This window comes from Oncorhynchus mykiss, chromosome 24 (assembly GCF_013265735.2).
Source record: "Oncorhynchus mykiss isolate Arlee chromosome 24, USDA_OmykA_1.1, whole genome shotgun sequence".
In the NCBI taxonomy this organism is placed as follows: Eukaryota; Metazoa; Chordata; class Actinopteri; order Salmoniformes; family Salmonidae; genus Oncorhynchus; species Oncorhynchus mykiss.
In genome coordinates, this window is record NC_048588.1 from 34,161,935 (window position 1) to 34,181,928 (window position 19,994).

At 43.3% G+C, this 19,994-nt stretch overlaps 2 protein-coding genes across 3 annotated transcripts in view; one reads left to right on the top strand and one right to left on the bottom strand.

Moving 5' to 3' along the window:
- Positions 1 to 1,773: 1,773 nt before the first annotated feature.
- On the top strand, positions 1,774 to 9,250 carry LOC110503215 (translocon-associated protein subunit gamma). Its single transcript, XM_036961942.1, has 5 exons — positions 1,774 to 2,102; positions 2,477 to 2,603; positions 2,746 to 2,844; positions 8,525 to 8,656; positions 9,175 to 9,250. The coding sequence occupies exons 1-5, from the start codon at positions 1,970 to 1,972 to the stop codon at positions 9,239 to 9,241; spliced, it is 558 nt and encodes a 185-aa protein (XP_036817837.1). The 5' UTR covers positions 1,774 to 1,969; the 3' UTR covers positions 9,242 to 9,250.
- Positions 9,251 to 11,220: 1,970 nt separating this feature from the next.
- The window catches only part of LOC110503216 (voltage-gated potassium channel subunit beta-1), a 167,707-nt gene continuing 158,933 nt past the window's right edge, over positions 11,221 to 19,994 (bottom strand). For both annotated transcript variants that reach the window (XM_036962191.1, XM_036962192.1), the window contains exons 9-14: positions 16,957 to 17,042; positions 15,547 to 15,667; positions 15,131 to 15,225; positions 14,035 to 14,155; positions 13,743 to 13,831; positions 11,221 to 13,398 (exon numbers count right to left, since the gene is read on the bottom strand). In XM_036962191.1, coding sequence (XP_036818086.1) covers positions 13,309 to 13,398; positions 13,743 to 13,831; positions 14,035 to 14,155; positions 15,131 to 15,225; positions 15,547 to 15,667; positions 16,957 to 17,042 — 602 coding nt within the window. In that variant the 3' untranslated portion in view covers positions 11,221 to 13,308. The remainder of the gene's footprint in view (positions 13,399 to 13,742; positions 13,832 to 14,034; positions 14,156 to 15,130; positions 15,226 to 15,546; positions 15,668 to 16,956; positions 17,043 to 19,994) is intronic.

Consider the following 19,994-nt stretch of genomic DNA (forward strand, 5'->3'; position numbering starts at 1 on the left):
TACAACATGTATAATACCACCATACAACATGTATAATACCACCATACAACATGTATAATACCACCATACAACATGTATAATACCACCACTACAATACAACATGTATAATACCACCATACAACATGTATAATACCACCATACAACATGTATAATACCACCATACAACATGTATAATACCACCATACAACATGTATAACACCACCATACAACATGTATAATAACACCACTACAATACAACATGTATAATACCACCATACAACATGTATAATACCACCACTACAATACAACATGTATAATACCACCATACAACATGTATAATACCACCATACAACATGTATAATACCACCATACAACATGTATAATACCACCACTACAATACAACATGTATAATACCACCATACAACATGTATAATACCACCACTACAATACAACATGTATAATACCACCATACAACATGTATAATACCACCATACAACATGTATAATACCACCACTACAATACAACATGTATAATACCACCATACAACATGTATAATACCACCATACAACATGTATAATACCACCATACAACATGTATAATACCACCATACAACATGTATAATACCACCATACAACATGTATAATACCACCATACAACATGTATAATACCACCATACAACATGTATAATACCACCATACAACATGTATAATACCACCACTACAATACAACATGTATAATACCACCACTACAATACAACATGTATAATACCACCATACAACATGTATAATACCACCACTACAATACAACATGTATAATACCACCATACAACATGTATAATACCACCATACAACATGTATAACACCACCATACAACATGTATAATACCACCATACAACAATATTACAATGTGTGTGTGTGTAGAGTGCGTGTGCATGTGTGTGTGTGTGTGTGTGTGTCTGTACGCGTGTGTGTGTGTGTGTGTGTCTGTACCTATGTGTGTGTCTTCACAGTCCCCGTTGCTCAAAAATGTGTATTTCCATGTAGTCATGGCTCTATGTAGTACTGTGGAATAGAGTTCCATGTAGTCATGGCTCTATGTAGTACTGTGGAATAGAGTTCCATGTGGTCATGGCTCTATGTAGTACTGTGGAATAGAGTTCCATGTAGTCATGGCTCTATGTAGTACTGTGGAATAGAGTTCCATGTAGTCATGGCTCTATGTAGTACTGTGGAATAGAGTTCCATGTAGTCATGGCTCTATGTAGTACTGTGGAATAGAGTTCCATGTAGTCATGGCTCTATGTAGTACTGTGGAATAGAGTTCCATGTAGTCATGGCTCTATGTAGTACTGTGGAATAGAGTTCCATGTAGTCATGGCTCTATGTAGTACTGTGGAATAGAGTTCCATGTAGTCATGGCTCTATGTAGTACTGTGTGCCTCCCATAGTCTGTTCTGGACTTGGGGACTGTGAAGAGACCTCTGGTGACATGTCATGTGGGGTATAAATGGATGTCTGAGCTGTGTGCTAGTAGTTTAAACACACAGCTCGGTATATCCAGCTTGTCAACACTTCTTACAAAAAACAAGTAGTGATGAAGTCAATCTCTCTGAGGGCAAAAGGTGGGGTGCAACACAACAGTAGGAATGTGTTCTTAATGTTGTGTACACTGTGTCGATCGGGTTTTTATTACACTATTTGACCATAGATGAAGTGTCCTCTGGTGGTATGTTTTATCAATTTGTTTTCGTCATCTTTCTTTTCTTTTCAACAACCAGAACAGTAGGTGGCAATGTTCATCCTTTCCATGTACGATAGCCAAGGAGATCCTCCCTGAAGAAAACTACAGCGACAACTTCCGTTCTAAAGACAGCTATTTCCGTGTTTGAGCTGACGCGTCGTTAGCGTTTTTTCAAACCAGTTCTGTTCTTACGTGTCAGTCTTTTTTTTCTTCACCGTAGAGCAAGAGACGGACCGGTCACTTCGGAACAATGGCACCTAAAGGTAGCAGCAAACAGCAATCCGAGGAAGACCTACTCCTCCAGGACTTCAGCCGAAACCTGTCTGCGAAGTCCTCCGCGCTTTTCTACGGAAATGCACTAATTGTGTCCGCAATTCCCATTTGTAAGTAGCAAGGCCGGACTGCGAATTGTATCATAGATGCATTGCATTGGATGGATATTCGACTACCGGTAGCAAGACATCTTTTTACCTAACATAACTAACTTACGTGGCATAACGATGTAACGTTTGTTACCTAGTTAGTATATGCCAGGTGAAGTTGTCTAGTTAGCTAGTTAAAGTTACTCGCTGATATTGTGGTTGTGTTGGTTATTAGCTACGTTATCCTAGACTTGATTAGCTAACAGGCACGTCATTGTGGGTCACTAACGTTAGCTATTCTGTTCACTGTGGCGCTACTATGTAATACTAAGTATCATAGAATGTGAACTGTTGTGACCCTCCCTGTTTTGTTTTCTTTCCTTGTTGTGGTTCAGGGCTGTTCTGGAGGATCTGGCACATGGACCTGGTCCAGTCAGCGGTCCTGTATGGTGTCATGACACTGGTCAGCACCTACCTGGTGGCCTTCGCCTACAAAAACGTCAAGTTCGTCCTCAAACACAAGTGAGTTTATCATACAAACATGAACACTCACTTAAAACTATGGCCTCCGTGTTCTACAATGCTTGGCAGTACGGTGAGTTTGTCATCGATCTGTAGTAGGTCGGTACCTAACTTCTAAATGTGCCTTATCTCTTGACCACAGAGTTGCCCAGAAGCGAGAGGATGCTGTCTCCAAGGAGGTGACAAGGAAACTCTCTGAGGCTGACAATCGCAAGATGTCACGCAAGGAGAAGGATGAGAGGTCAGTCTGCCAGCCAGTCTGTGATTGGACAGATAACATGTCAATCACTCCTGAGTGGGTTACCGAGTACTCTAGAAGACATTTCTTTCCCCTCTCAATTTCATGTTGTTGAAGCTGTAGTGGTCTAACAGCTATCCTGGGTACCAGCCTGTTTCTGGTCTCTTTAATATAGCCTGGGTACCAGCCTGTTTCTGGTCTCTTTAATATAGCCTGGGTACCAGCCTGTTTCTGGTCTCTTTAATATAGCCTGGGTACCAGCCTGTTTCTGGTCTCTTTAATATAGCCTGGGTACCAGCCTGTTTCTGGTCTCTTTAATATAGTCTAGTCCAGCCTGTTTCTGGTCTCTTTAATATAGTCTAGTCCAGCCTGTTTCTGGTCTCTTTAATATAGTCTAGTCCAGCCTGTTTCTGGTCTCTTTAATATAGCCTGGGTACCAGCCTGTTTCTGGTCTCTTTAATATAGCCTGGGTGCCAGCCTGTTTCTGGTCTCTTTAATATAGTCTAGTCCAGCCTGTTTCTGGTCTCTTTAATATAGTCTAGTCCAGCCTGTTTCTGGTCTCTTTAATATAGTCTAGTCCAGCCTGTTTCTGGTCTCTTTAATATAGTCTAGTCCAGCCTGTTTCTGGTCTCTTTAATATAGTCTAGTCCAGCCTGTTTCTGGTCTCTTTAATATAGCCTGGGTACCAGCCTGTTTCTGGTCTCTTTAATATAGCCTGGGTGCCAGCCTGTTTCTGGTCTCTTTAATATAGTCTGGGTACCAGCCTGTTTCTGGTCTCTTTAATATAGTCTAGTCCAGCCTGTTTCTGGTCTCTTTAATATAGCCTGGGTACCAGCCTGTTTCTGGTCTCTTTAATATAGTCTAGTCCAGCCTGTTTCTGGTCTCTTTAATATAGTCTAGTCCAGCCTGTTTCTGGTCTCTTTAATATAGCCTGGGTACCAGCCTGTTTCTGGTCTCTTTAATTTAGTCTGGGTACCAGCCTGTTTCTGGTCTCTTTAATATAGTCTAGTCCAGCCTGTTTCTGGTCTCTTTAATATAGTCTAGTCCAGCCTGTTTCTGGTCTCTTTAATATAGCCTGGGTACCAGTCTGTTTCTGGTCTCTTTAATATAGCCTGGGTGCCAGCCTGTTTCTGGTCTCTTTAATATAGTCTAGTCCAGCCTGTTTCTGGTCTCTTTAATATAGTCTAGTCCAGCTTGTTTCTGGTCTCTTTAATATAGTCTAGTCCAGCCTGTTTCTGGTCTCTTTAATATAGTCTAGTCCAGCCTGTTTCTGGTCTCTTTAATATAGTCTAGTCCAGCCTGTTTCTGGTCTCTTTAATATAGTCTAGTCCAGCCTGTTTCTGGTCTCTTTAATATAGTTTAGTCCAGCCTGTTTCTGGTCTCTTTAATATAGCCTGGGTACCAGTCTGTTTCTGGTCTCTTTAATATAGCCTGGGTGCCAGCCTGTTTCTGGTCTCTTTAATATAGTCTAGTCCAGCCTGTTTCTGGTCTCTTTAATATAGTCTAGTCCAGCTTGTTTCTGGTCTCTTTAATATAGTCTAGTCCAGCCTGTTTCTGGTCTCTTTAATATAGTCTAGTCCAGCCTGTTTCTGGTCTCTTTAATATAGTCTAGTCCAGCCTGTTTCTGGTCTCTTTAATATAGTCTAGCCCAGCCTGTTTCTGGTCTCTTTAATATAGCCTGGGTACCAGTCTGTTTCTGGTCTCTTTAATATAGCCTGGGTGCCAGCCTGTTTCTGGTCTCTTTAATATAGTCTAGTCCAGTCTGTTTCTGGTCTCTTTAATATAGTCTAGTCCAGCCTGTTTCTGGTCTCTTTAATATAGTCTAGTCCAGCCTGTTTCTGGTCTCTTTAATATAGTCTAGTCCAGCCTGTTTCTGGTCTCTTTAATATAGTCTAGTCCAGCCTGTTTCTGGTCTCTTTAATATAGTCTAGTCCAGCCTGTTTCTGGTCTCTTTAATATAGTCTAGTCCAGCCTGTTTCTGGTCTCTTTAATATAGTCTAGTCCAGCCTGTTTCTGGTCTCTTTAATATAGTCTAGTCCAGCCTGTTTCTGGTCTCTTTAATATAGTCTAGTCCAGCCTGTTTCTGGTCTCTTTAATATAGCCTGGGCGCCAGCCTGTTTCTGGTCTCTTTAATATAGTCTGGTCCAGCCTGTTTCTGGTCTCTTTAATATAGTCTAGTCCAGCCTGTTTCTGGTCTCTTTAATATAGTCTAGTCCAGCCTGTTTCTGGTCTCTTTAATATAGTCTAGTCCAGCCTGTTTCTGGTCTCTTTAATATAGCCTGGGTACCAGCCTGTTTCTGGTCTCTTTAATATAGTCTAGTCCAGCCTGTTTCTGGTCTCTTTAATATAGTCTGGTCCAGCCTGTTTCTGGTCTCTTTAATATAGTCTGGGCGCCAGTCTGTTTCTGGTCTCTTTAATATAGTCTGGGTACCAGCCTGTTTCTGGTCTCTTTAATATAGTCTAGTCCAGCCTGTTTCTGGTCTTTTTAATATAGCCTGGGTACCAGCCTGTTTCTGGTCTCTTTAATATAGTCTAGTCCAGCCTGTTTCTGGTCTCTTTAATATAGTCTAGTCCAGCCTGTTTCTGGTCTCTTTAATATAGTCTAGTCCAGCCTGTTTCTGGTCTCTTTAATATAGCCTGGGTGCCAGCCTGTTTCTGGTCTCTTTAATATAGCCTGGGTGCCAGCCTGTTTCTGGTCTCTTTAATATAGTCTAGTCCAGCCTGTTTCTGGTCTCTTTAATATAGTCTAGTCCAGCCTGTTTCTGGTCTCTTTAATATAGTCTAGTCCAGCCTGTTTCTGGTCTCTTTAATATAGTCTAGTCCAGCCTGTTTCTGGTCTCTTTAATATAGTCTAGTCCAGCCTGTTTCTGGTCTCTTTAATATAGTCTAGTCCAGCCTGTTTCTGGTCTCTTTAATATAGCCTGGGTACCAGCCTGTTTCTGGTCTCTTTAATATAGTCTAGTCCAGCCTGTTTCTGGTCTCTTTAATATAGTCTGGTCCAGCCTGTTTCTGGTCTCTTTAATATAGTCTGGGCGCCAGTCTGTTTCTGGTCTCTTTAATATAGTCTGGGTACCAGCCTGTTTCTGGTCTCTTTAATATAGTCTAGTCCAGCCTGTTTCTGGTCTTTTTAATATAGCCTGGGTACCAGCCTGTTTCTGGTCTCTTTAATATAGTCTAGTCCAGCCTGTTTCTGGTCTCTTTAATATAGCCTGGGTACCAGCCTGTTTCTGGTCTCTTTAATATAGTCTAGTCCAGCCTGTTTCTGGTCTCTTTAATATAGTCTAGTCCAGCCTGTTTCTGGTCTCTTTAATATAGTCTAGTCCAGCCTGTTTCTGGTCTCTTTAATATAGCCTGGGTGCCAGCCTGTTTCTGGTCTCTTTAATATAGTCTGGGCGCCAGTCTGTTTCTGGTCTCTTTAATATAGTCTGGGTACCAGCCTGTTTCTGGTCTCTTTAATATAGTCTAGTCCAGCCTGTTTCTGGTCTTTTTAATATAGCCTGGGTACCAGCCTGTTTCTGGTCTCTTTAATATAGTCTAGTCCAGCCTGTTTCTGGTCTCTTTAATATAGCCTGGGTACCAGCCTGTTTCTGGTCTCTTTAATATAGTCTAGTCCAGCCTGTTTCTGGTCTCTTTAATATAGTCTAGTCCAGCCTGTTTCTGGTCTCTTTAATATAGTCTAGTCCAGCCTGTTTCTGGTCTCTTTAATATAGCCTGGGTGCCAGCCTGTTTCTGGTCTCTTTAATATAGTCTAGTCCAGCCTGTTTCTGGTCTCTTTAATATAGTCTAGTCCAGCCTGTTTCTGGTCTCTTTAATATAGTCTAGTCCAGCCTGTTTCTGGTCTCTTTAATATAGTCTAGTCCAGCCTGTTTCTGGTCTCTTTAATATAGTCTAGTCCAGCCTGTTTCTGGTCTCTTTAATATAGTCTAGTCCAGTCTGTTTCTGGTCTCTTTAATATAGTCTAGTCCAGCCTGTTTCTGGTCTCTTTAATATAGTCTAGTCCAGTCTGTTTCTTGTCTCTTTAATATAGTCTAGTCCAGCCTGTTTCTGGTCTCTTTAAATATAGTCTAGTCCAGCCTGTTTCTGGTCTCTTTAATATAGTCTAGTCCAGCCTGTTTCTGGTCTCTTTAATATAGTCTAGTCCAGCCTGTTTCTGGTCTCTTTAATATAGTCTAGTCCAGCCTGTTTCTGGTCTCTTTAATATAGTCTGGGCGCCAGCCTGTTTCTGGTCTCTTTAATATAGCCTGGGTACCAGCCTGTTTCTGGTCTCTTTAATATAGTCTAGTCCAGTCTGTTTCTGGTCTCTTTAATATAGTCTAGTCCAGCCTGTTTCTGGTCTCTTTAATATAGTCTAGTCCAGCCTGTTTCTGGTCTCTTTAATATAGTCTAGTCCAGCCTGTTTCTGGTCTCTTTAATATAGTCTAGTCCAGTCTGTTTCTGGTCTCTTTAATATAGCCTGGGCTCCAGCCTGTTTCTGGTCTCTTTAATATAGCCTGGGCGCCAGTCTGTTTCTGGTCTCTTTAATATAGTCTAGTCCAGCCTGTTTCTGGTCTCTTTAATATAGTCTAGTCCAGCCTGTTTCTGGTCTCTTTAATATAGTCTAGTCCAGCCTGTTTCTGGTCTCTTTAATATAGTCTGGGTACCAGCCTGTTTCTGGTCTCTTTAATATAGTCTAGTCCAGCCTGTTTCTGGTCTCTTTAATATAGTCTAGTCCAGCCTGTTTCTGGTCTCTTTAATATAGTCTAGTCCAGCCTGTTTCTGGTCTCTTTAATATAGTCTAGTCCAGTCTGTTTCTGGTCTCTTTAATATAGTCTAGTCCAGCCTGTTTCTGGTCTCTTTAATATAGTCTAGTCCAGCCTGTTTCTGGTCTCTTTAATATAGTCTAGTCCAGCCTGTTTCTGGTCTCTTTAATATAGCCTGGGTACCAGTCTGTTTCTGGTCTCTTTAATATAGCCTGGGTACCAGTCTGTTTCTGGTCTCTTTAATATAGCCTGGGTACCAGCCTGTTTCTGGTCTCTTTAATATAGCCTGGGTACCAGCCTGTTTCTGGTCTCTTTAATATAGTCTAGTCCAGCCTGTTTCTGGTCTCTTTAATATAGTCTAGTCCAGCCTGTTTCTGGTCTCTTTAATATAGTCTAGTCCAGCCTGTTTCTGGTCTCTTTAATATAGTCTAGTCCAGCCTGTTTCTGGTCTCTTTAATATAGTCTAGTCCAGCCTGTTTCTGGTCTCTTTAATATAGCCTGGGTACCAGCCTGTTTCTGGTCTCTTTAATATAGTCTAGTCCAGCCTGTTTCTGGTCTCTTTAATATAGTCTAGTCCAGCCTGTTTCTGGTCTCTTTAATATAGTCTAGTCCAGCCTGTTTCTGGTATCTTTAATATAGCCTGGGTTCCCGGATTGTTTCTGGTCTCTGTAATATAGCCTGGGGGCCAGTCTGTTTCTGGCAACTCCTTACCGACTTTACATGTAAAATCACTTGAGAACAGAGTAGGTAAAAGCACAAACAGGTCTGGGACCAGGCTAGTGAGATCAGATCTGGACCAGGCTACCAAACAGCATGCTTACCCATTTAAACCCTGTTCTCAAGTACATGCACAAATGGTTGAACTCTTCCTTCCCCATGTTAGGATCCTGTGTAAGGAGGAGGTAACTGACTGATTTGATACAACCTTCTCCTCCCCATGTTAGGATCTTGTGGAAAAAGAACGAGGTAGCTGATTATGAGGCCACCACCTTCTCTATCTTCTATAACAACACTCTGTTCCTGGTCCTCGTCATCATCGCCTCCTTCTTCCTGCTGAAGAACTTCAACCCCACCGTGTATCCCATTTTAAGCACATTCATCATCAATTTAACTAGACAGGTAAAGTTCCAGTAGGAAATATGGGTGCTTTACTAAAGCTGAAAATAGATGAATGTTCCTTTACTAAATGATTGAGGCTTGACTCACATCCTGGCATTCTCATTGTCCTGTTGTGATGTAGTACTCGTAGAGGAAACTTCTTTGCTTATTCATTGGCTAGGCCACAGACTACAGCCAATCACTAGTTGGTTCAAGTACAGATTTTGTATTGAATCTTCAGGTTGCCACAGCTGTATTCTATGTACATGTCTGGATTGCTGTTTACCTCTGGCTGAAAAATGTCTGAGGAGTATGTGGGTGGGGTTGAGTGGAGATACTGAAATCTGTGTGTGTGTGTGTGTAGGAGATTCTTATTGCTCACCCATATACTATAAGTACGGTATGTAGCTCAACCTGAAGCGTTATTCCCTCGCACTAGTTGCCTGCCATTTCCTCCCAGGTATGTTTTTTTTTTCCTTAACCCATTGTTCCCCAGTAACTACATCCTGTCCATCAGTGCCTCATCTGGCCTCATCGCCCTGCTGTCCACTGGATCCAAGTAAACGAGGAAAGAAAGAAAATTAACAACTGAGAAGAGGAGGGTTTGGGTCTGGGAGGGCTGGGGTGAAGCTAGGAGGAGGGTTTGGGTCTGGGAGGGCTGGGGTGAAGCTAGGAGGAGGGTTTGGGTCTGGGAGGGCTGGGGTGAAGCTAGGAGGAGGGTTTGGGTCAGGGAGGGCTGGGGTGAAGTTAGGAGGAGGGTTTGGGTCAGGGAGGGCTGGGCTGGGGTGAAGCTAGGAGGAGGGTTTGGGTCAGGGAGGCCTGGGCTGGGGTGAAGCTAGGAGGAGGGTTTGGGTCAGGGAGGGCTGGGCTGGGGTGAAGCTAGGAGGAGGGAATGGGGTTTGGGTCAGGGAGGGGCTGGGGTGAAGCTAGGAGGAGGGAATGGGGTTTCGGTCAGGGAGGGCTGGGGTGAAGCTAGGAGGAGGGAATGGGGTTTGGGTCAAGGGGGGCTGGGGTGAAGCTTGGATATTTTTTTGTAATGATTGAGGGAAGGATAATTAAAATAATAATCATATTTCAGCTGTAAGTCTTCATGAAATGCATGATCAAATGTCTGGAGGTCACTCCAGGTCACTCTGTCCTTCACTTTTTGTACTAATTAAAGTGGCCAGATCAAGAACCAGTGTGTGTGTGGTTATTATTGTCAATCAGCAAATAATCAGAAAACTGATTTACATTTCCAGGAATGAAACGCCAATAGATTTCATCATCATTGTGCATTTATTAATGAAGTGTCATATTATTTTTTTAAACTGAATGAGAATATAAACGCATATCAAGTGTTTTCATGAGCTGAAATGGATCCCACAAATGTTCCATATGCACAAAAAGCTTATTTCTCTCAAATGTTGTACACAAATTTGTTTACCTCTCTGTTAGTGAGCATTTCTCCTTTGCCAAGATAATCCTTCCACCTGAAAGGTGTGGCATATCAAGAAGCTGATTCAACATCGTACTCATTACACAGGTGCGCCTTGTGCTGTGGGGCAAAAGGCCACTCTAAAATGTGCAGTTTTTTTCACACAACACAATGTCATGTTTTGAGGGAGTGTGCAATTGGCATGCTGACTGCAGGAATGTCCACCAGAGCTGTTGCCAGAGAATTCAATGTTAATTTCTCTACTATAAACTGCCTCCGTTGTTTTAGAGAATTTGGCAGTACGTCCAACCGGCCTCATAACACAGACCACGTGTGGTGTTGTGTAGGTGAGAGGATTTCTGAGTGTCCCATGGTGGAGTTATGGTATGGACACGCATAAGCTACGGACTAAACACAATGGCATTTTATAGATGGCAATTTTAATGCACAAAACATACTGTGACGAGATCCCGAGGCCCATTGTCATGTCATTTATCCACCACCATCACCTCATGTTTCAGCATGATAATCCACGGCCCCATGTCGCAAGGATCTGTACACATTTCCTGCAAGCTGAAAATGTCCCAGTTCTTCCATGGCCTGTATACTCACCAGACATGTCACCTATTGAGCATGTTTGGGATGCTCTGGATCGACGTGTACGGAAGCGTGTTCCAGTTCCCGCCAATATCCAGCAGCTCCGCACAGCCATTGAAAAGGTGTGGGACGACGTTACACAGCTGCATGAGGCGTGTAAATGGTGGTTACACCCAGATACTGACTGGTTTTCTGATCCAATACCTTTTTATCTGTGACAGATGCATATCTGTATTCCCAGTCATATGAAATCCATAGATTAGGGACTAATACTTTTTTTATTTTCTTCAATTGACTGATTTCTGTGTATGTACTGTTACTCGGGCAAATCTGAAATTGTTGCGTGTTGAGTTTATGTTATTGTTCTATATATATATATATATGCTATCTACAGAGAGGTCACTCTTCTCAGGGCAGGATAGGAAATATGTACATTAATGATCAGGATAGATGGATGGACACTGATCATGTCAGTAATATAGTTCAGGGTGTCCTAAACTCAGTCCCCCATCCACCCACCCACCCACCCACCCACGGGTGCACGTTCTGGTTTTTGCCCGAGCACCACACAGCTAATTCAAATAGCCAACTCCTCATCAAGCTGTGATGATTTGAATGAACTGTGTAGTGCTAGGGCAGAAGAACAGAAAATGCACGCAGAGGGAGATCCAGGACCGAGTTTGGGAAACACTGATTTATAGTTGGTAAATCCTCTCTTCCGATAACTTTAGATACTGTAGAAAACAACACCTTTATAACGGTCTGATATGTTTTAATACAGTAGTTTACATTGTCAGTCTGGGCTAAATGGGTAAACCCCCCAGGAGCAGAGCCTTGGATCAGCACCAAACAGCCATGGATGTATTGTGCTGCTGAGAGAGGAGAAACAGTACAACACTATTTACACAATACTTATAGGTTATTTACACAATACTTATAAGTTCTTTATAGAATACTTATAGGTTCTTTATAGAATACTTATAGGTTATTTACACAATACTTATAGGTTCTTTATAGAATATTTCTAGGTTATTTACACAATACTTATAGGTTCTTTATAGAATACTTATAGGTTCTTTATAGAATACTTATAGGTTATTTACACAATACTTATAGGTTCTTTATAGAATATTTCTAGGTTATTTACACAATACTTATAGGTTCTTTATAGAATACTTATAGGTTCTTTATAGAATACTTATAGGTTCTTTATAGAATACTTATAGGTTCTTTATAGAATACTTATAAGTTCTTTATAGAATACTTATAGGTTCTTTATAGAATACTTATAGGTTCTTTATAGAATAGTTATAGGTTCTTTATAGAATACTTATAGGTTCTTTATAGAATACTTAGGTTATTTATAGAATATTTCTAGGTTATTTATAGAATACTTTAGTTTCATATTGCAACAAAGGGGACTTGAGGTCTGTTTTGCTTACGTTACAAGGTTTGCCCCATAAAGTTTAATCCTGTATATACACCCCTGAAAGACAAAAAAATAAAATTCTAACCCACAGAAGAAACTTATTTTCACGTATTATTATAGAATAGATATAGGCCTTTACATCTTTCTAAATACTTCACCTATCTTTCACATTATGTAACCAGCAACACCCACAGGTAACATTGGTCTGGTTGGGAGGTTATGTCACAGAGTGGCTTGTGCTATCCCAGATTCCCGTCAGCAACTAAAGCTGCAGGTTCAAATTACAGGCAGGAGGAGGAGAGGCAGGATTCTCCTCTATGGATGCAGACAGAGCGTATACAGTACAGTACAGGAGGCCCCCTGCTCACTCAGACAGGCATTATGCAGAGCAGATAGGCCACTGGGAGAATCTTAATTGCATTTCCTTGCCTCCCCACGTCCTCTTTCCTCTCCTCCTTCTCAAAACCCATTGGATGAGAAAGCCAGGGGTCTCTCCCCTCTGACCTTCTCCTCCAATGGGTTTTGAGAAGTTGGTGAGGAGGATGCGAGGAGGAGGATGCGAGGAGTATGGAATTGAGATTCTCCCAAGGAAAATGCAAATGAGATTCTCCTGCGCTCTCTCACTAATAATCTATTGAAGATATTGGATAGCAGTTTCTCATACGACCAGATGGGGGCGACAACATGCACATTCTTCCCCTCACAGACAGAACAAAGGCCTGTGGCTGAAACTCACTGTCCCAGGGTGCTCTGCTTTGCGAGGTCAAACGGTGGTCAAATGCAGTATACTGGCTTGAAGAGAGGAGTTTGTTTTCAAAATGCATTGTGAAAGACGTTTACGGTATATTCTAAGTTTTATCCCCTTTCTGTGTTGTTTTGTACAATGTGCCTTTGAAGAGAAAGTCCAGGCACATCAGAGAGGAAGCATGCACCTACATGGTTAACAAACTCAGGAGACAGAGAATCTACTGATAAGAGTAAGCTGAGCTGAAAGCTGGTCTAGGCAGAGGGTTAGCAGGGTTAGGCTGAACTGAGCTTGGTTACACTGGACTAAGAATGCTGGGGCTGAGCTGAGCAGGCCTGAACTGGGCTGGGATTAGACTGAGCTGAAACCCCATGGAGGCTGAGCCCAGGAGGTTGGTGGAACTGGATCCACAGTGGTTGTACAGTAGTGGTTCTGCTTCCTCCTAGGAGCGATAGTCCTTCTTACTGTACGGCTTGTTCTCCAGTATGTGATCGATGTCCGACACCACGTGAGACGTCATTTTTGGAAGGAACTGTGGAAAATATCAGAACGTGCGAGGACATGTTTTCCTACGTTTTCAGACACACAATGGTCCTGACAAGACCACCAGGATAACAAAACATTTTATTTATCTATGTCCTCAATTTGGTAAAATGATATTTTAGACTTAAGAGTTAAGTTTAGGGTCAGAACTTAGGGTGTGATTTAGGAGTTAGGGAAGATAGGATTTTGAATGGGAATACATTTTTACTCCTCAAAAATGTGTGTGTGTGTGTGTGTGTGTGTGTGTGTGTGTGTGTGTGTGTGTGTGTGTGTGTGTGTGTGTGTGTGTGTGTGTGTGTGTGTGTGTGTGTGTGTGTGTGTGTGTGTGTTTACCTGTATGGCGCCTAGGTTCTCTGTTAGCTGCTCTGGACTGGAGGATCCCAGGAGGACTGAACTCACCCCCTCATTCCTCAAACACCAGGCTAGGGAAGGAGAGAAGGAAGGAGGGAGGAAATGACAGAGCGGGGGACAATTATGGGTTGTTTAATCTAGTGTGACATTAATGGAATTCCTCATAGAAATGTGAATGTACTGTTGGCATCCACTTGGTGGCGCTCTACCATCATTAATACTAAAGTACTGAAACAAAGTAGTGTTTGTGTGTGCCCATGCTCATCTCTCTCACCTACGGCCAGCTGTGGGAGAGTACAGCCCAGCTTCTCAGCAATGTGTCCCAGCTCCTTCAGCTTCGCCTGCTGTTTCCTCCCATCCTCACTCACAATCTTCTCCTTTAACCACTGATACGACTGCAGAGGGAGAGAGAACCAGAGCGAGAGAGAAAGAGGGAAAGAGAGAAAGAGAGAAAGAGGGAGAGCGACAGGAAAAGAGTGGAGAGGGAGAAGAGAGAGACAGAGAGACAGAGAGAAAGAGGGGAAAGAGGGAAAGAGGGAGAGCGAGAGGAAAATAGTGGAGAGGGAGAAGAGAGAGACAGAGAGACAGAGAGAGAGAGGGGAAAGAGGGAAAGAGGGAGAGCGAGAGGAAAAGAGTGGAGAGGGAGAAGAGAGAGACAGAGAGACAGAGAGAGAGAGGGGAAAGAGGGAAAGAGGGAGAGCGAGAGGAAAAGAGTGGAGAGGGAGAAGAGAGAGACAGAGAGACAGAGAGAAAGAGGGAAAGAGGGAGAGCGAGAGGAAAAGAGTGGAGAGGGAGAAGAGAGAGACAGAGAGACAGAGAGAAAGAGGGAAAGAGGGAGAGCGAGAGGAAAAGAGTGGAGAGGGAGAAGAGAGAGACAGAGACAGAGAGAGAGAGGGGAAAGAGGGAAAGAGGGAGAGCGAGAGGAAAAGAGTGGAGAGGGAGAAGAGAGAGACAGAGAAAGAGAAAGAGAGAAAGAGGGAGAGCGACAGGAAAAAAGTGGAGAGGGAGAAGAGAGAGACAGAGAGAAAGAGGGGAAAGAGAGAAAGAGGGAGAGCGACAGGAAAAGAGTGGAGAGGGAGAAGAGAGAGACAGAGAGACAGAGAGAGAGAGGTGGAAGTGGATCAGGCAGGTCTCTCAAGGCGGTATTCAACATCCGTCCAGGTACTCAGGATGTTGAGAGATGACTTAATGGGTATAAGCGGATGGGCGAAGCCGCGAGCTCCGGCTAGGCACTCGTTTTCAAACTTTAACCCTTACCTTAACCATCTGGAGTTAATGCCTAAACTTAACCTGCATTTTTATTTTTATTTTTTAGAAATGTCGGATTCTGCAGTGAGACTGAGAGGTTGTTGAGTGGATACAGGACCTACCTTCATGGATGCCCTGGAGGTTTCTGGGATGCCGTTCTGGTACTTCCCTGTGATGATGCCACAGGCCAGCGGAGACCACGTCATTGCCCCGACACCTGTCACCATGGAGACCAGAGGGAATGTGGGAACAGAGAGGGAGGGAGGGAGTGAGTGACAGATAACTGTGAGATCTATTATCACTGTCAATCAGACGGACACCAAACAGACGCTCTCATGAAATCCCCGGTCTGAACCCCAGCAGATGTTAGGGGAGTGGAGTGCTCAGGAGGACGTTATCATATCACTTTATTACAATCATATAAGGATTGATTATGTTTGTATCCACTGTTTAGAACCCTGTAGCAGATGGGAGGATGGTGAACATTCAGCATATGTGAGAGAAGTGGGCGTGGCCAGCCTGGATGATTGACACATGCCTATCTTGTGGTAGAGTTCTGGAAGCTGGACCTCCACCTTCTCCCTCTGGAAGAGATGGTACTCAGACTGCTCACACACCGGAGGGATCAGGTTAAACTGTCTGGCCACAGAGTACGCCTCCTAGAGAGAGAGAGGGGGAGCGCGAGAGAGAGAGAGAGAGAGAGAGAGAGAGAGAGAGAGAGAGAGAGAGAGAGAGAGAGAGAGAGGGGTGGGGGGGGTGGGCGCAAGAGAGAGAGAGTTTTTTGGAGAGATGAGGAGAGGGATCTTAATCAGAATTCATGAATTATACTGTATTCAGCTCATTTAGCTTAGTCTATATTTCACACACCAATTCACTTGCACTCGCATATCTATGTTTCCATATGTGCGTTTGCAAAGAGAAATGCCATAGAAAATACATGTACAGCGCTCATTGCTTTCTTAAACATCAGCACAACCACTCTTATCTGCTACAGGCTGTGGGTGGGCGGGGCTGGTTTGCCTCTCGGCTCTGTTCCCCATGTCTGTGTATACCACTGCATTATAGATGGCGTCTAAATTACAGTGCTTTCATCTGAGCTGCTACGCTACAACATTCACCCTAATCACAATCAACACAACATCATGTGCTGCGCTTAACACACACTTGCAGAAAACGAGAGGTTGTTGACTACAGAAAATCCTGGGGATGCTTTAGCAATCAGTCATTATCAGGCTTTTTTTCTTAGAAATGTAGTTAGCCACCATCTCTCCTATCCTCCCCCTTCTCCTCCAAATCAGCCAGGACATCAAAAGGTCCACAGACAGACAGCCTGTTTCCCTGTTATTCAGCACACAAACAAGAGGCTCCAAGACTCTCTACGAGGCTCTCTCTGAAGGCTCTTTCTGAAGGCTCTCTCTGAAGGCTCTCTCTGAAGGCTCTCTACGAGGCTCTCTACGAGGCTCTCTCTGAAGGCTCTCTCTGAAGGCTCTCTCTGAAGGCTCTCTCTGAAGGCTCTCTACGAGGCTCTCTACGAGGCTCTCTCTGAAGGCTCTCTCTGAAGGCTCTCTCTCTGAGATTCTGAGGCTCGCTCCGAGGCTCTCTCTGAGATTCTGAGGCTCTCTCGGAGGCTCTCTCCGAGTTTCTGAGGCTCTCTCCGAGGCTCTCTCCGAGACTCTCTCTGAGGCTCTCTCTGAGGCTCTGAGGCTCTCTCCGAGGCTCTCTCTGAGGCTCTCTCTGAGGCTCTGAGTCTCTCGCCGAGGCTCGCGCCGAGGCTCTCTCAGAGGCCTCCACAGATTATTGACTGCCTTTGAGGGCTCACAGACTTGCTGTATGAGCCTGATCTGTAATGAGAGTTTTAAAGTGAAGATTGTGTGAGTACTGTAGGGAGGTTTTGTCACATGGGCTACGGGTCAGGGGATAGGGGTTAAAGGTCATAGGGTTAACTCACCATGATCTCCATGGCTGTCCATCGAGATGTCCCCCAGTACATGGACATCCCCTGGTTGATCACATACGTCATGGCTCTCACAATCTCTGAGGAGATAAGGACATCAATCAATCTACAATTCCTGTGGCAGTCCTCATGAGAGACAGTTTCATCATAGCTCTTGATGGTTTTTGTGACTGCACTTGAAGAAACTTTCAAAGTTCTTGAAATGTTCCGTATTGACTGACCTTCATGTCTTAAAGTAATGATGGACTGTTGTTTCTCTTTGCTTATTTGAGCTGTCCTTGCCATAATATGGACTTGGTCTTTTATCAAATAGGGCTATCTTCTGTATACCAACCATACCTTGTCACAACACAACTGATTGGCTCAAATGCATTAAGAAGGAAAGAAATTCCATAATTGAAATGCATTCCAGGTGACTACCTCATGAAGCTGGTTGAGAGAATGCCAAGAGTGTGCAAAGGGTGGCTAGTTTGATATATTTTGATTTGTTTAACACTTTTTTGCTTACTACATGATTCCATGTGTTATTTCATAGTTCTGATGTCTTCACTATTATTCTACAATGTAGAAAATAGTCAAAATAAAGAAAAACCCTTGAATGAGTAGGTGTTCTAAAACCTTTTGACCGGTAGTGTATATATACGGTATATCAGAGTAGGTGGAGCTGTAGGAGGATGGGCTCATTGTAAGTAGTGTGTATATATACGGTATATCAGAGTAGGTGGAGCTGTAGGAGGATGGGCTCATTGTAAGTAGTGTATATATACGGTATATCAGAGTAGGTGGAGCTGTATGAGGATGGGCTCATTGTAAGTAGTGTATATATACGGTATATCAGAGTAGGTGGAGCTGTAGGAGGATGGGCTCATTGTAAGTAGTGTGTATATATACGGTATATCAGAGTAGGTGGAGCTGTAGGAGGATGGGCTCATTGTAAGTAGTGTGTATATATACGGTATATCAGAGTAGGTGGAGCTGTAGGAGGATGGGCTCATTGTAAGTAGTGTATATATACGGTATATCAGAGTAGGTGGAGCTGTAGGAGGATGGGCTCATTGTAAGTAGTGTATATATACGGTATATCAGAGTAGGTGGAGCTGTATGAGGATGGGCTCATTGTAAGTAGTGTATATATACGGTATATCAGAGTAGGTGGAGCTGTAGGAGGATGGGCTCATTGTAAGTAGTGTATATATACGGTATATCAGAGTAGGTGGAGCTGTATGAGGATGGGCTCATTGTAAGTAGTGTATATATACGGTATATCAGAGTAGGTGGAGCTGTAGGAGGATGGGCTCATTGTAAGTAGTGTGTATATATACGGTATATCAGAGTAGGTGGAGCTGTAGGAGGATGGGCTCATTGTAAGTAGTGTGTATATATACGGTATATCAGAGTAGGTGGAGCTGTAGGAGGATGGGCTCATTGTAAGTAGTGTATAGATACGGTATATCAGAGTAGGTGGAGCTGTAGGAGGATGGGCTCATTGTAAGTAGTGTATATATACGGTATATCAGAGTAGGTGGAGCTGTAGGAGGATGGGCTCATTGTAAGTAGTGTATAGATACGGTATATCAGAGTAGGTGGAGCTGTAGGAGGATGGGCTCATTGTAAGTAGTGTATATATACGGTATATCAGAGTAGGTGGAGCTGTAGGAGGATGGGCTCATTGTAAGTAGTGTTTATATACAGTATATCAGAGTAGGTGGAGCTGTAGGAGGATGGGCTCATTGTAAGTAGTGTGTATATACAGTATATCAGAGTAGGTGGAGCTGTAGGAGGATGGGCTCATTGTAAGTAGTGTGTATATATACGGTATATCAGAGTAGGTGGAGCTGTAGGAGGATGGGCTCATTGTAAGTAGTGTGTATATATACGGTATATCAGAGTAGGTGGAGCTGTAGGAGGATGGGCTCATTGTAAGTAGTGTGTATATATACGGTATATCAGAGTAGGTGGAGCTGTAGGAGGATGGGCTCATTGTAAGTAGTGTATAGATACGGTATATCAGAGTAGGTGGAGCTGTAGGAGGATGGGCTCATTGTAAGTAGTGTATATATACGGTATATCAGAGTAGGTGGAGCTGTAGGAGGATGGGCTCATTGTAAGTAGTGTATATATACGGTATATCAGAGTAGGTGGAGCTGTAGGAGGATGGGCTCATTGTAAGTAGTGTCTATATACGGTATATCAGAGTAGGTGGAGCTGTATGAGGATGGGCTCATTGTAAGTAGTGTATATATACGGTATATCAGAGTAGGTGGAGCTGTAGGAGGATGGGCTCATTGTAAGTAGTGTATATATACGGTATATCAGAGTAGGTGGAGCTGTATGAGGATGGGCTCATTGTAAGTAGTGTATATATACGGTATATCAGAGTAGGTGGAGCTGTAGGAGGATGGGCTCATTGTAAGTAGTGTGTATATATACGGTATATCAGAGTAGGTGGAGCTGTAGGAGGATGGGCTCATTGTAAGTAGTGTGTATATATACGGTATATCAGAGTAGGTGGAGCTGTAGGAGGATGGGCTCATTGTAAGTAGTGTATAGATACGGTATATCAGAGTAGGTGGAGCTGTAGGAGGATGGGCTCATTGTAAGTAGTGTATATATACGGTATATCAGAGTAGGTGGAGCTGTAGGAGGATGGGCTCATTGTAAGTAGTGTATAGATACGGTATATCAGAGTAGGTGGAGCTGTAGGAGGATGGGCTCATTGTAAGTAGTGTGTATATATACGGTATATCAGAGTAGGTGGAGCTGTAGGAGGATGGGCTCATTGTAAGTAGTGTGTATATATACGGTATATCAGAGTAGGTGGAGCTGTAGGAGGATGGGCTCATTGTAAGTAGTGTGTATATATACGGTATATCAGAGTAGGTGGAGCTGTAGGAGGATGGGCTCATTGTAAGTAGTGTGTATATATACGGTATATCAGAGTAGGTGGAGCTGTAGGAGGATGGGCTCATTGTAAGTAGTGTGTATATATACGGTATATCAGAGTAGGTGGAGCTGTAGGAGGATGGGCTCAT